The sequence below is a fragment of the Vombatus ursinus genome, unplaced genomic scaffold (assembly GCF_900497805.2).
Source record: "Vombatus ursinus unplaced genomic scaffold, bare-nosed wombat genome assembly UNPS02014807.1, whole genome shotgun sequence".
NCBI lineage: Eukaryota > Metazoa > Chordata > Mammalia > Diprotodontia > Vombatidae > Vombatus > Vombatus ursinus.
In genome coordinates this window covers 24110809-24124849 of record NW_020954585.1, presented here as the reverse complement: position 1 = coordinate 24124849, position 14041 = coordinate 24110809, and the positions used below count along the sequence as shown (strand labels likewise).

General features: G+C 36.6%; 1 protein-coding gene across 4 annotated transcripts in view; it reads right to left on the bottom strand.

Moving 5' to 3' along the window:
* DRC3 (dynein regulatory complex subunit 3) overlaps positions 1–14041 on the bottom strand; it is a 101843-nt gene that overhangs the window by 57913 nt on the left and 29889 nt on the right. For 3 of the 4 annotated variants that reach the window (XM_027875101.1, XM_027875103.1, XM_027875102.1), the window contains 2 exons: positions 3227–3373; positions 112–231 (listed from right to left, as the gene is read on the bottom strand). In XM_027875101.1, the coding sequence (XP_027730902.1) occupies positions 112–231; positions 3227–3373 (267 nt within the window). The remainder of the gene's footprint in view (positions 1–111; positions 232–3226; positions 3374–14041) is intronic. The other variant, XM_027875104.1, reaches the window with a different exon arrangement.

Below are 14041 nucleotides of genomic sequence, written 5' to 3'. Positions count from 1 at the left end.
ATCCTCACAGGAAATCATCTTACTGGAAAAAGTAGAAGTCATTCTCTTGGCTGCTTTATTCCCCCAAAGGTTAAAAATCATCAGTAGAACTCATTAGGAGAGGGAGGGTACCTTATGTTTTTCCAGCTCTGCTATATTTGCCTGCTCCTCTTCAAGTTTGCTCTGGATCTGATTCTCCCAATGCTTCAGTTCATAAATACTGTACTGATATTTTGTACCACCAAGTTCTCTCTGTTAAATAAAAAGAAAGGGTTTCCATTATTGGGTATCGCCCTAGGTATAAAATAAGTTATATTTGGAAAACGCACCCGTGGCACTCCAAGACATGGCTTCTGAAACTGTTACGTGGTTTAAGATTGCACAAAAAACTTCATAAAGGGAACTGCTGTTTCCATGATATTATTGTTTTTTAAATTATTTTTGGTTTATATGAAGCTATCATTTTTTGAACAAAGCCTCTTTCTCATCTTTTGTTCCCAAAGTACACTCTCATCTTCACCCTATAGTGATCCATTTGTTCCTGAGTGTGGTAAAGGACCTAGCTAGTAAAAGAACAGTATAAATACTGCCACTTCTAAACAGAAAATACATTTTCTATTTGTTTATGACTTGGATAAAGAATAACAGGAAAAGGTAAGAGGTAAATTACAAACTATACAAATTATGTTATGTTATATTATTTTACATTATAGTACATTATATTATATTACTAAAATTACAAACTATACTTACAAACTATATTTTCTAGTATACCAGTTTGGTTCTACCCCCATCCCAATAAATCACAGAAGTCTGCCACTTAGATTGAATCAATCACAAGTATAAACTACATGTGAACAAACACACAATCAATTTGAGAAGATAAAAGTGCTTTAATGATTGAAGACTGATGATGCCACACAGGAAATATTTTGTGACTGGCTATAAAAATCAAACACACTTCTGGGCTGGCATATAAAAATAAATTAGTCCAGCAGTAAGCTCAAAAAGCAGCTGTCCTAGTCTACTGGTAGAAGAACTTTGGTTTGGAGAATTGTTCTTGTATGGAGAGAGTTCTTCCTCTCTCCTTATTCTACCCCACTGACCATGTTATTACAGAGACTGAATAAGTATAGGACCGTACATCTTCCCAGGAGCAGAGAAAGACACGCTGTGGATAAGCATAGTTGCAGAAAGCCAGAAGAAGCATCTTCAAGGAGCACAACCCTCTGTACCAGAGAAGAATGCAAACTCTGGCTGAAGAAAAGACTCCCAGTTCCTAAAGTACTAGGAGTTGTGGCAGTGATTGGATTCATATAGGAGTTGTACTTACCTATTAATATGTTGTTTCCCCCCATGCCAGCAGAATGTAAAGTCTGAGGGTAGGAACTGTTTTTCAGAAAATTTTAAATGATATGTACAGAAGATGGAAAAAAGGTCATGAACCTAAAAGTGATTATGATTATTTAGAAAGGAAAAAGCACTAATAGCAAGGAAAATTCAATTCAATTCAACACCCTGATTTCCCCACACCTTGATTTTCAAACTCTGACAAATCACACATATTTACATATTCTTAAGTATTAGCTACTTAACAGTTAAGTGTTTTTATATAGCAAAAATCCCACTGCTTAATAAAGAAAGGGGAAACTAACCAACAGGGTGCTGGATTTGGAATGAGAGGCCCTGGGTCCAAATCCCAACTCTGTGACTTCATTCCCCTGGGTGACCTTGAACAAGTCATTTAACCTTTGAGGCCTCACCAATAAAATGAGGGGTTTGTACTTGATAGTCTCTAGGGTCAATCCCAAATTTAACTCTTTGATAAGAACTAATCATAGGCTCTGAAAGAGAAAATGAGAGTGGTATTATAGGAAGAAAATAAAGAGGAAGGTGGGTATGAATGCTCCACTTTGTGGCTAGTAAAGCAAAACAGTCTTTTGTTTCTATAGCAATAGACTCTAGGGTTACTCTTCCAAGCCCCACTAATACTGGCAGGAAGACTAGAGAAGTAGCCCTAGCTACCTCTCCCCTCACAGTCCTAGGCAACCCCGAAAGGCTGGAGTTTTCTTTCTAATTCTATCGCTTATGAGCCCCCACTAGGGTGCTTCCCCTCAATGATTATCAGTTGATTACATTTAGTTAGTCAGATTTAATTAGCTCTTAGAAAGAGGACATTTACTAAAGTAAAAAGGTAAGAACAATTGCCATGAAACATCCCTCCAAAAATCTGTGACACACTGTCCCACAGATACATATAGAGCCCAAAGGAAAGTGGGCTAAAGCTTACAGCACATGTTACAACAGGGTAACTCACAGGTCCAACTCGCAGTTGGATAATCGAGTAGATAGAGTGAAGGCCTGGAGTCAGGAAAACTCATCTTCCTGAGTTCAAATCTGGCCTCAGACACTTATTAGCTGTGTGATCCTAGGCAAGTCACTTAACCCCATTTGCCCCAGTTTCCTCTTCTGTAAAATGAGCTAGGAGAAGGAAATGGCAAACCACTCCAGTATCTTTGCCAAGAAAATCCCAAATGGGGTCACAAAAAGTCAGAAATGACTGAAAGGACTGAATAACAACAACAAAAAATCCTCACAGGTCCTGGGAGTCATTTTCTCTCTTTTGCATAGCCCTTATTAAATTTTCCTCAGGCACAATATAAGTTTTGGTAGACTCCTTGTAGAGTCATAAAGCTGCCTTTCCTCAGTGTGTCTAGAAATTTCCTCCACACTCAATGCAGACAGACACTGCCAGTCACTGCCATTCCTAGGATACTGCTAGTATATCAGCATGAAGTCCAAATACTGTGGTTTTCCACAGTTCACAAACTGTCTTCTTATTAAGGTAGTAAGGGCGAGTAGGAGTGGAGACAGAGGATTTACTCCTCCCCCACCACCCCTTTCCAGGGATGCTCAGATGGAATTACTCTCTCCTTTAAACTGTAAGACACTCAAATGGTTGTGTTCTTCGCTAGCTATTTTATACAAAAGACACAGGGCATGACCGAGTGTATATTAATAGAGTTACTTCAATTGACTGATTCAACAGAAGTGTTTTCATTTGATAAAAATAGTTGCTTTAAGCAATCAACCTCCACCCTAACACTTTGCTTTGTTTTGGCTTACTTCACACAGGCAATGTGCAAACTAAGAAAGATGACCTCCAAGCCACCTCTTTCTTGAGGACTGATTAATGTCCCGGTCTCTATTTCTCACAGAGAGAACAATGAAAGGAAAAGGCGCTTGCCGTGTGTGCATCAATGAGCCTGAAGTCCAGGTAGACTAGATCAGGAAGGTAGGCAGTGACAAACAACTTATAATCTTCTTCCTCACAGATGGGATTTCCAGCAAGGTTGAGTGAACGTAAAAACTTGAATCTCCTCAAATAGATGACCTGTTTCAAATGTTAAAAGAATCAATTTCAGTATATTACATGTAGGGCCAAGAATAAATTCTAAAATAAAATTTTCAATTTTTTTTCCTTTCTCATCATGATTTTCATGCAAGATCTTGAAATTTACACCCTTCGAGTGTTAGAATCTGTTTTTTATTATTTAAGATATTACTTTATTTGAAGTAGCCAATCTGTGGCCTGATGCTGTCCCTTTCCAGGAAGCTTGCACAGCAGGTGCTCAGTAAATGTTGTTGACTTGAACTGAATCGAATGAAAATTTCTACCAGTCACTCACATTCAGATTTTAAAGTTTGTCAACAACCCAAACAACATATACTCTGTAGAATTCTATAATAAAACTTTGATGAACTAAAACAAAAATAACCGGAACACTCAGAGTCACAGATTTTGAGAGCTGAAAGGGCCATCGAGTTTGTGGCCAGACAGGAAGATTTTGCACAAAAGCCCCAATAAGAGACCATCCAACCTCTACTTGACCTCCAGCGAGGGGAAGCCACTTCTTGAGGAAGTCAGTTCCGCTTCAGGCCAGTTCTGATTGTCAGGAAGTCTTTCTTTAAATTAAAGTTTTCTAGACCTAGTTTTCTAAGACCTAGAGAAGCCCAGATTCCTCTCACAAACATGTCCAATGAAACCTAAAATACACAATTAACCAGCAAAATAGGAAGCACCACCTGTAGACTCAGGTCTCTTTACTCAGATCAGGGATGCATAGACGGAGCTCCAGAATCCTGCTGGTACAAAGTAGCCCCAAGGTATCAGGAAAGGGAGGCCTTAGGATGGAGTCAAAATGGCAGGATGGAGTCAAAAGCAATGTCAAAAATAGAGTGACAGAAAGCACTGTTGTCTAGTTCAATCAGTACAAGTCCTCCCTAACAACCTAGAAAATGCACCAGACCAAATTCTGATTGAAAAGCCATGCATCACAGTGAGTCATTTTTCCAACCCAGAGTAACTTAAGAGGTCAGAGAGGTCTGCCGACACTGGGGTTGGGGTTGGCCAGGAAGGCAGCACAGAGGCAGAGGCAGAGGCAGCACATAGCTGGAGCATTCTAACACCCAGGGACTTAGCACCAGCCCAGGAAGCCCTGGGGCAGAAAGAGATCCCAGGAAACTGTGAACTAGCACTGGGAGCAGCAACAGGTACCATCTGGTAGCTCTGTCACCTATTACCCAGTTCCAGGTCACAGATACGGGGTAGAGAGAAGTGGTCAGCAGTGAGTGGGGACCCTAGCTGTGTACTAAGCAAGGAACAAATTAAAGAGATGTAGTTGTGTGGCTCTCAGTTCAGGAGCAGAGTAGCGACCCAGTTCTAACCTTTGGCCCAGCACATAAGCCTGCAATGGAATAACCAGGGCAAGAACGTCCCAAACCAAAGGAGAACCAGCAGTTCAATCACTCTGTACCTACAGAACCTTCTGTGAGCTAACAGTAACTGTGTCCAGCATCAGTCTACTGAAACTCAACCATACACAAGGCAACAGACCCAAACCTGGGTCAGGAACTTTCAGAGCTCAGACCAGAAGAGCAGTGAACAGGCCTCTCCCCACATTACACCACTCTGAGAGCATTGAAAACTCAGAGGCCCCAAGATGGAGCTGCGAAGGCAGTAGAAGGACATAAAAAGAGAGAAGCTCAGGTTAGACATCCCTCCCAGAAGTGCACAGAACCCCAGCACTAACATAAAGTCCAAAGTCAAAAAAAAATAGGCTGGAAGAATGAGCAAACAAAAAAAGAACGTGACCATAAGAAGTGGCTATGTTAACATGAGGTTCAAGATAGAAACACAGAAGAAAACAATGACTTAAAAACATCTACAAGTCAAACCTCAAAAAAAAAATGTAGACCAGACACAAACACAATAAGGATTCCTAGAAGAGTTTAAAAAAAGAGATAAAATTATTTTTTAAACCAAATAAGAGATAGAAAACCTCACTGAAGAAAGTAACTCCTTGAAAATTAAAACTGAACGAACGGAAGCTAATGACACCATGAGACATCAAGAAATAGGGAACAAAGTCAAAGGACTGAAAAAAAATGTAAACCATCTCATTTGAAAAACAACTGATCTGGAAAACAGATTGAAGAAAGATAATTTAAGAATCATTGTACAACTTGAGAGTCATGAACAAAAAAGAGGCTAGATATCATTTTTCAAGAAATTATAACGAAAAACTACTCAAATATCTTAGAACTAGAGGGCAAAGTAGACACTGAAAGAATCCAGTGGTCACCTCCTGAAAGAAACCCCCAAATGAAAACTCCCAGAAATATAACAATCAAAATCCAGAGATCCCAGGACAAGGAGAAAATACTCAAAGCAACCAGAAAGAATTCAAGTACTGCAGAGCCACAGTCAGGATCACAAAAGATTGAGCAGTCACTACAAAGAAAGGAAGAGCTTGGAATATGATCATTCTGAAATGCAAAAGATTTAGGATTACACCTAGGACTAACCTACCCAACAAAACTAAGTATAATCCTACAGGTGAAAAAAAAAAGATATTTAATGAAATAGAGGACTTTCAAGTATTCCTGAAGAAAAGATCAAGGCTAAATAGAAAATCTGACATTCAAAGTACAACTCAAGAGAAGCATAAAAAGGGAAAAAATGAATTAAAAAATTATGGAATTAAACAAGTTTAAGCTGTTTATGGAAAGATAATACATGTAACCCCTCAGAACTTCATCATCACTAGCAGTCTTAGAAAGAGTTTAATTAGACAAAAGGCCTAAGGTTGATCCTGTTATTTTTGGATGATATCAAAAGAAAAATGGAAGGGTGGGGAAAAGGAATGTGCTAGGAGAGGAGGGAAGGGAGAGGAAGAATTGGGAAAATTATCTCACATAACTGGGGCATTCAAGGAAGAGTTTATACAATGGAATGAGCAATGGGGGAGGGAGGAGGCAACATTTATACCTCACTCTATCTAAATTAGTTCAAAAAAGGATGGATACACATACACACACAGTTGGGCACAGAAATTAATCTTACTCAACAGGGAAGAAAGAGCAAAAGAGGTTAAAAAAGGGGTGGGGAGAATAATAGGGAGAGTAGATTAATGGAGGCAGCTGTCAGAAGCAAAACAGATTCTTGAAGAAAAGTGTGAAAAAGAGAAGGATAAGTATAATATAGTAGGATGGAGAGAAATACACAGTTAACAATCATAACTGTGAATATGAATGGGATGAACTCACAATGATCTTCCATAAAAAGGAAAAGTATATCAGAATGGATTACAAACCAGAATCCAACAATATGTTGTTTATAAGAAATACTCTTGAAACAGAAAAATATACATAGAGTTAAAATAAGGAGCAGGAGCATAATCTATTATGTTTCATCTGATGTAAAAATGGCAGATATGGCAATTATGATCTCTGACAAAGCAAAAGTAAAAACACACCTAAAAAAAGAGATAAACAAGGAAACTACATTTTACTAAAAGGTATCATAAACAATTAATTAATGGTAATACTGAATACATATGTACCAAATGGCATAGCATCTAAATTCTCAAATGAAAAGTTAAATTAATTATATTACTCCTCTAAGACCTAGATATATCTAACCATAAAATAAACAAGAAAGAAGTTAAGGAGATGAATAAAATATTAGAAAAGTTAGATATAATAGACCTTTGGAGAATATTGAATGGGAACAGATAAAAATATACCTATCTCTCTGCTGTGCATGGCATTTTCACAAAAATGGACCTTGAAGATAAAGAAATTCCATTTAAAATAATTGTAGACAATATAAAATTCTTGGGAGTCTACTTGCCAAGAAAAACCCAGGAACTGTATGAACACAATTACAAAACACTTTTCATACAAATAATCTAAACAACTGGAAAAATACCAATTGTTCATGGATAGGCTGAGCCAATATAATAAAAATGACAATTTTACCAAAATTAATTTACTTATTCAGTTCCATACTAATCAAACTACCAAAACTTATTTTATAGAGCTATGAAAAACAATAACAAAATTCATCTGGAAGAACAAAATGTCAAGCATATCAAGGGAACTAATGAAAAAAAAAGTGTGAAAGGTGACCTAGATATACCAGAGCTCATACAGCAGTAATCATCAAATCAATCTGGTACTGGCTAAGATACAGAGTAATAGATCAGTGAAATAGATTAGTATACAATACACTGTTGTAAATGACCATAGTAATCTAGTTTTGATAATCCAAAGACCCAAGCTTTGGGGAGAAGAACTCATTATTTGAAAAAGCTGCTGGGAAAACTGGAAAACAGTATGGCAGAAATTAGGTTTAGACCAATATCTTACACCATATACCAAGAGAAGGTCAAAAGGGTACATGATGTAAACATAAAGGGTGATACCATAAACAAATTAGAAGAGCAAGGAATAATTTACATGTTAGATTTATGGAGAAGGGAAGAATTTGTGACCAACAAGATAGATCATTATGAGATATAAATGAATAATTCTGATTGTATTAAAAATTTAAATACATAATATTTTATTTTCCCCCAATTACATGTTAAAATAATATTTTTAATATTTGGGTTTTTTTAAAGTTATGGGTTCTAAATACTATCCTTCCCTCCCTCCGTCCTCCCTGAGACAATAGGCATTTATTACATAAAATTTAAAAGTTTTTGCATAAACAAACCCAATGCATCCAAAATTTGAAGGAAAGCAGAAAGCTGGGGAAAAAACTTCTATAGCCAGTGTCTCTGAAAAAGGCCTCATTTCTCAAATATATAGACCACTGAGTCAAATTTATAAGAATACAAGTCATTCCCCAACTGATTAATGGTCATAAGATATGAACAGGCAGTTTTCAGATGAAGAAATCAAAGCTATCTAGATTTATATGGGAAAAAAGTTTTATATCACTATTGACTACAGAAATACAAATTAAAACAACTCTTGAGGTACCACATTACACCTATCAGATTTGCTAATATGACAGAAAAAGAAAATGATAAATGTTGGAGGGGATGTGGGAAAATTGGGACACTAATGCACTACTGGTAGTGTTGTGAACTGATCCAACTATTCTGGAGAGCAATTTGGAACTATGCCTAAACGGTTATAAGTACATATCCTTTGATCCAAAATTATCACTATTAGGTGTATATCCCACAAAAAAATGTTTATGCCAGTTCTTTTTGTGGTGACAAAGAATTGGAAATTGAGAGGATGTCCATCAACTGCGGAATGACTAAACAAGTTCGATTATATAATTGTAATGGAATACTATTGTGCTATAAAAATAACAAGCAGGATGATTTCAGAAAAACCTAGAAAGATTTACACAAAGTGATGCTAAGCTAAGTAAACAGACCCAGGAGAACAGTGTACATAGTAAACAGCAATATTTTATGATGATTAACTGTGAATAAATTAGCTCTTCTCAGCAATACAATGATCCAAGACAATTCCAAAATATTCATGATGAAAAATGCTATCCACATCCAGAGAAAGGACTAATGGAGTCTGAATGCGGATTGAAGCATACAATTTTTCACTTTCTCCATTTTTTTCCATTTTTATGATTTATGTCTTTTTCCACAACATGACTAATATGAAATATGTTTTGTATGACTGAATATGTATAATCTGTCAAATTGCTTACTGTCTCAGAGAGGAGGGGAAGAGGGAAAGGGAGCGAGAGAATTTGGAACTCAAAATTTTTTTAAAAAATGAATGTTAAAAATTATTTTTACATGTAATTGCAAAAAATATATATTTCTAAATGTACCTCACAAATGTAGAAAAACAAAATATTAAATGTATCTTTTTCTGACTATAATTCAATAAAAATTACATTCAAAAAAGGGCCTTTAAGGCATAGATTAAAAATTAATTAGAAACTAAATAACATAATCCTAAAGAATTGGTGGGTCAAAGAACAAATCATAGAAATATTCAATAACTTTATTAGAGATATTCAATTAGAAATAGATATTCATTAGAAAATATTTCATTAGAAATAGATATTCATTCCATTTATTTATCTATTAGAAATAGATATTCATTCCATTTATTCCATAAATTAATATTCATTTCAATAGAAATAGATATTCATTAGAAAATATTTCATTAGAAAATATTTCATTAGAAATATTCAATAACTTCATTAGAGAAAATGAAACAATGAAACAACATGCCAAACTTTGCAGGATATAGTCAAAGCAGTACTTAGGGGAAATTTTATACCCCTAAATGCTTATGTAAATAAAAGAGGGAAAGAGTTGAATAATACACCAAAATAGCAATCCTGAAAATTAAAGGAAAGATTAATAAAACTGAAAGTTAAAAAAAGCCATTGAACTAATAAATAAAACTAGGAGCAGTTTTTTTAAATAAACCAATGAAACAGATAAGCCATTAGCTCATTTAATTTATAAAAAGAAAGAAGAAAACCAAATTACTAGTATCAAAAATTAAAAATGTGAATTCACAACCAAAGAATAAAAGCAATTAGGAGCTTTTTTTGCCCAACTACATGTCCATATAACTGCAATCTAAATGAAAAGGATGAATGTTTATAAAAGCATAAATTGCCTAGATTAACAGAACAGGAAATAAAATACTTAAATAACCCTACTTTAGTAAAAACAAATTGAGCATGCCATAAATGGACTCTTAAAGAAAAAAAAACTCTAGGATCCAATGGATTTACAAGTGAATTCTACCAAAAATTTAAAGAACAATTAATTCCAATACTACATAAATTGTTAGAAAAAAACAGGTAAAGAAGAAGGCCTACCAAATCTCTTCTATGACACAAATATGGTCTTAATACTTAAACCAAGGAGAGCCATAATAGAGAAAGAAAACTATAGGCCAATTTCCCTAATGAATATTGAGACAAAAATTTTAAACAAAATACTAGCAAAGAGATTACAGCAATACACCTTAAATATCATATACTATGATTATGCTGGATTTATACCAGGAATGCAGGGTTAATTTACTATCAAGAAAACTATAAAAATAATTGACCACATCAATAACAAAAACAACAAAAAGCATATGATTATTTCAATAGAAGCAGAAAAAGCTTTTGATATATACAACACTCATTCCTATTAAAAACACATAAGAATAAATGGGGCTTTCCTTAAAATCCTATCTAAAACCAAGAGCAAGCATTATCTGTAGGGAGATAAGCTAGAAGTCTTCCCCATAAGACCAGGAGTAAAGCAAGGATTTCCATCATCCCCATTACTATTTAATACTGTATTAGAAATGCTAGCTATAGCAGTAAGACAAGAAAAAGAAATGGAACAAATATAGGCAATGAGGAAACAAAAGTATCACTTTTTGAAGACGATATGATGATTTACTTAGAGAACTCTAGAGAGTCAATGAAAAAACTAACAATCCTGACCCTAAGCTGTAGAAGCTTGTTTGAACTGCTACCAGAGACAATCAAAGCTACAGCAGTCAGTGGTTTATATTGCAAAAGATCTCTGTGGGAAAGAGATCTTTCTCAGAAGAACAGAGGTGAAGGGGGCAGGACGAGTGATTGGCCTTGAAATAGAATTCAAGACCACACACACTGCCCTACCTTTTCCCAAAGCCTTGGAGACTCAAACTACAGAAATCAACCTTACAGCACTAGTGCAGCAATGCACTGCCAGAGAACTAAGAAGTAGAGGGAGAGGAACAGGACACCAAGACAACACACTGCAGTGTGTGTGTGTGTGTGTGTGTGTGTGTGTGTGTGTGTGTGTGTAGGAAAGGAGGTGCAGCACTGCACTAAGCTGAGGGAAAGTATTCAACATCCAGCTGGGACCAGTTCTTATCAACCAAAAGTCAGTGACCTAGGTTCGTGTACTGTGAATTGCCTATTGTGGGAGAAGTTTGAGACACTTGGAGATCCAGCATCATAGGGAAGGGAGTCAGAAAGTGAAAAATAAGAAGAATTAAGCCAAAAACAAAACAAAACAAAAAAACTCAGACCCCTGAAATTATCAAAGATCTCAGGAAGAAGAAAATTCAAAGACCTTGAACATAAACATATTGACCAATATGGAAAACATTAACAACTGAAGGAAATAGGGCCTCCAGATCTAGTAAACAAATTCAGGCTATCTATGAATAAATAATGCAAAACAAAGGAAAATGATCAATACTTGATGAGACAGAACATACTGATCTTGAAGACAAGATGAATAGAGACAACATAGGGATCATAGATCTTCCAGAAGAACATAACAAGATGAAAAACATGAAAAGCATAATTCAAGAAATAATACAAGAGAACTACTCAGAACTTCTGAACAGAGAAAATGAAATATCAATGGAAAGAATTTCTAAACCATCTCCACAAAAAAAAAAGACCTTAAAATACAAAGGAAAGGAAATTCAAATAACCCAAGACTTTTGCACCCACTAGAAAACCCAGGAGGGAATAGAATTGTTGTTGCTATTGTTCAATCATTTCAGTCATGCCCCACTCTTTGTGACCTCACGTGGTCTTTTCTTGGCAAGATGCTGGAGTGGTTTGCCATTTCCTTCTCCAGCTCATTTTACAGATGAAGAAATAAGGCAAACAGGGTTAAGTGACTTGCCCAAGGTCACACAGCTAGTAAGTGTCTGAGGCCAGATTTGAACTGAGGAAGATGAATCTTCCTGACTTCAGACCCAGCCCTCTATCCACTGCACCACCTAGTTGCCCCAGGGTGACCTATCCTGCAAATCTGAGCTTAACCATACAAAAGATGGATATTCAATAATAAGAAGAGTTTGAAACATTTTTTGAAAGAAAACCAGTACTGAAGATATTATCTGCTTCTCAACACCCCAGACAACAGAAATGCAGGAAAGGTGAATAAATGCAGCAGCCAAGGACAGCAACAGGAAAAGAGTGATGATGGCAGAGAGACTAGTAAGAGACGTCTTTCTAAATGTACACAAGGAATTGATCCAACCACTCTGGAAAGAAATTTGGAACTATGCCCAAAGGGCTATAAAATTGTGCATACCCTTTGACCCAGCAATAGCACTTCTAGGGCTGTATCCCAAAGAGATCATAAAAATGGGAAAAGGACCCACATGTACAACAATATTTATAGCAGCTCCTTTTGTGGTGGCCAAGAATTAGAAATTGAGGGGATGCCCATAAATTGGGGAATGGCTGAACAAGCTGTGGCATATGAATGTAAAGGAATAATATTGTTCCATAAGAAAGGGTGAGCAGGCAGACTTCAGAAAAATTTGGAAAGACTTGTATGGACTGATGCTGAGTGAAGTGAGCAGAACCAGGAGAACATTGTACGCAGTAATAGCCACCTTGCACGATGATCAACTATTTGATAGATTTAGCTCTTCTCAGTGATGGAATGATCTAAGTCAGTTCCAAAAGACTCATGATGGAAAATGCTAGCCACAGCCAGAGAAAGAACTATGGAGTCTGAATACAGATTGAAGCATACTGTTTTTCCTTTTTTGTTTTTTTCTTTCTCATGATTTTTCCCTTTGGTTCTAATTCTTCTTTACAACATGACTAATGTAGTAATATGTTTAATATGATTGTACATGTATGGCCTATATCAGATTGTACTCCATCTTGGGGAAGGGGGAGAGGAAGGAGGGGGAGAAAATTTAAAACTCAAAATCTTGTAAAGGTGAATATTGAAAACTAAAAATAAATATTTTAAAAAATAAATGCCCACAAGGAGACAGGGATGATGTCTGGTAGAGATAACTGGAAAAAGGTGGACCTGGGACATTATGGATAGAACCTGGTGATACCTTACCTACAAGTGAATTTTTTGGTGAGACTACATTACAAAATGAAAGGATACATAAAAGGGAGTAGGGAATTAGAGAAACAGGGAATGTGTGATGTGCCTGGGTCAAATGAAGGGCTAACAATGAGGAGAAGGTGAGCCCCTATGGTCTCAGGAAGATAAGAGCCTGAAGGAGAGTGGATGATGTGGAAGGGGAAAGGACAGAAAAGTGGAGGAGAGGAAGGAGGCCTTGCTTTGGGGATGAGACGGCATTCTGATGATGAATGTTCCTATGGCGGAAGAAAGATGTTGGGTGAAGAGAAGAGGACCCTGAGCTGGGTGTGGTCTGGAGGATTTGGAGCTTAAAAAGACCATTTGCTCCACCTCAGAAGGGGAAAGTTGGAACTCTAAGGGGCAACTGGAGGAGGACATTTTGAGGTAAATGGGGGGTGTGGGGCAGAAGGGAAGGAAGGGAAGGACAGAGCTCAGTGGTGGGCTGCATAATCAGGGAGTGGGAGGAGCAGTAATCATTGGGCAGTGTCCTCTCTGACACCTACAAGAACTGGCATCATTCTGTGAGTAAGGCACAATGGAAAAGGGGAATCCCCAGGGTAAGTTCAATAAGGCACTGGAAGAAACTGCCCAGAGAGGAGAAACCAGAATGGAGACCTTGGAAGTTTTGATTGCTTGAAGAATATGGAAACACTAGATAAGTATAGGAGTCATGAACCAGAGAATGAAAATCTAGAGTAGCCAGAACAAGAGGATAAATAATGAAGAAAGTAAGAGAAATCTTCTTTGGAAAGGGATGAAGGAAGGAAGAAAGAAAAAGAAGGAAAGAAAGAAAGAAAGAAAGAGAGAGAGAGAGAGAGAGAGAGAAAGAAAGAAAGAAAGAAAGAAAGAAAGAAAGAAAGAAAGAAAGA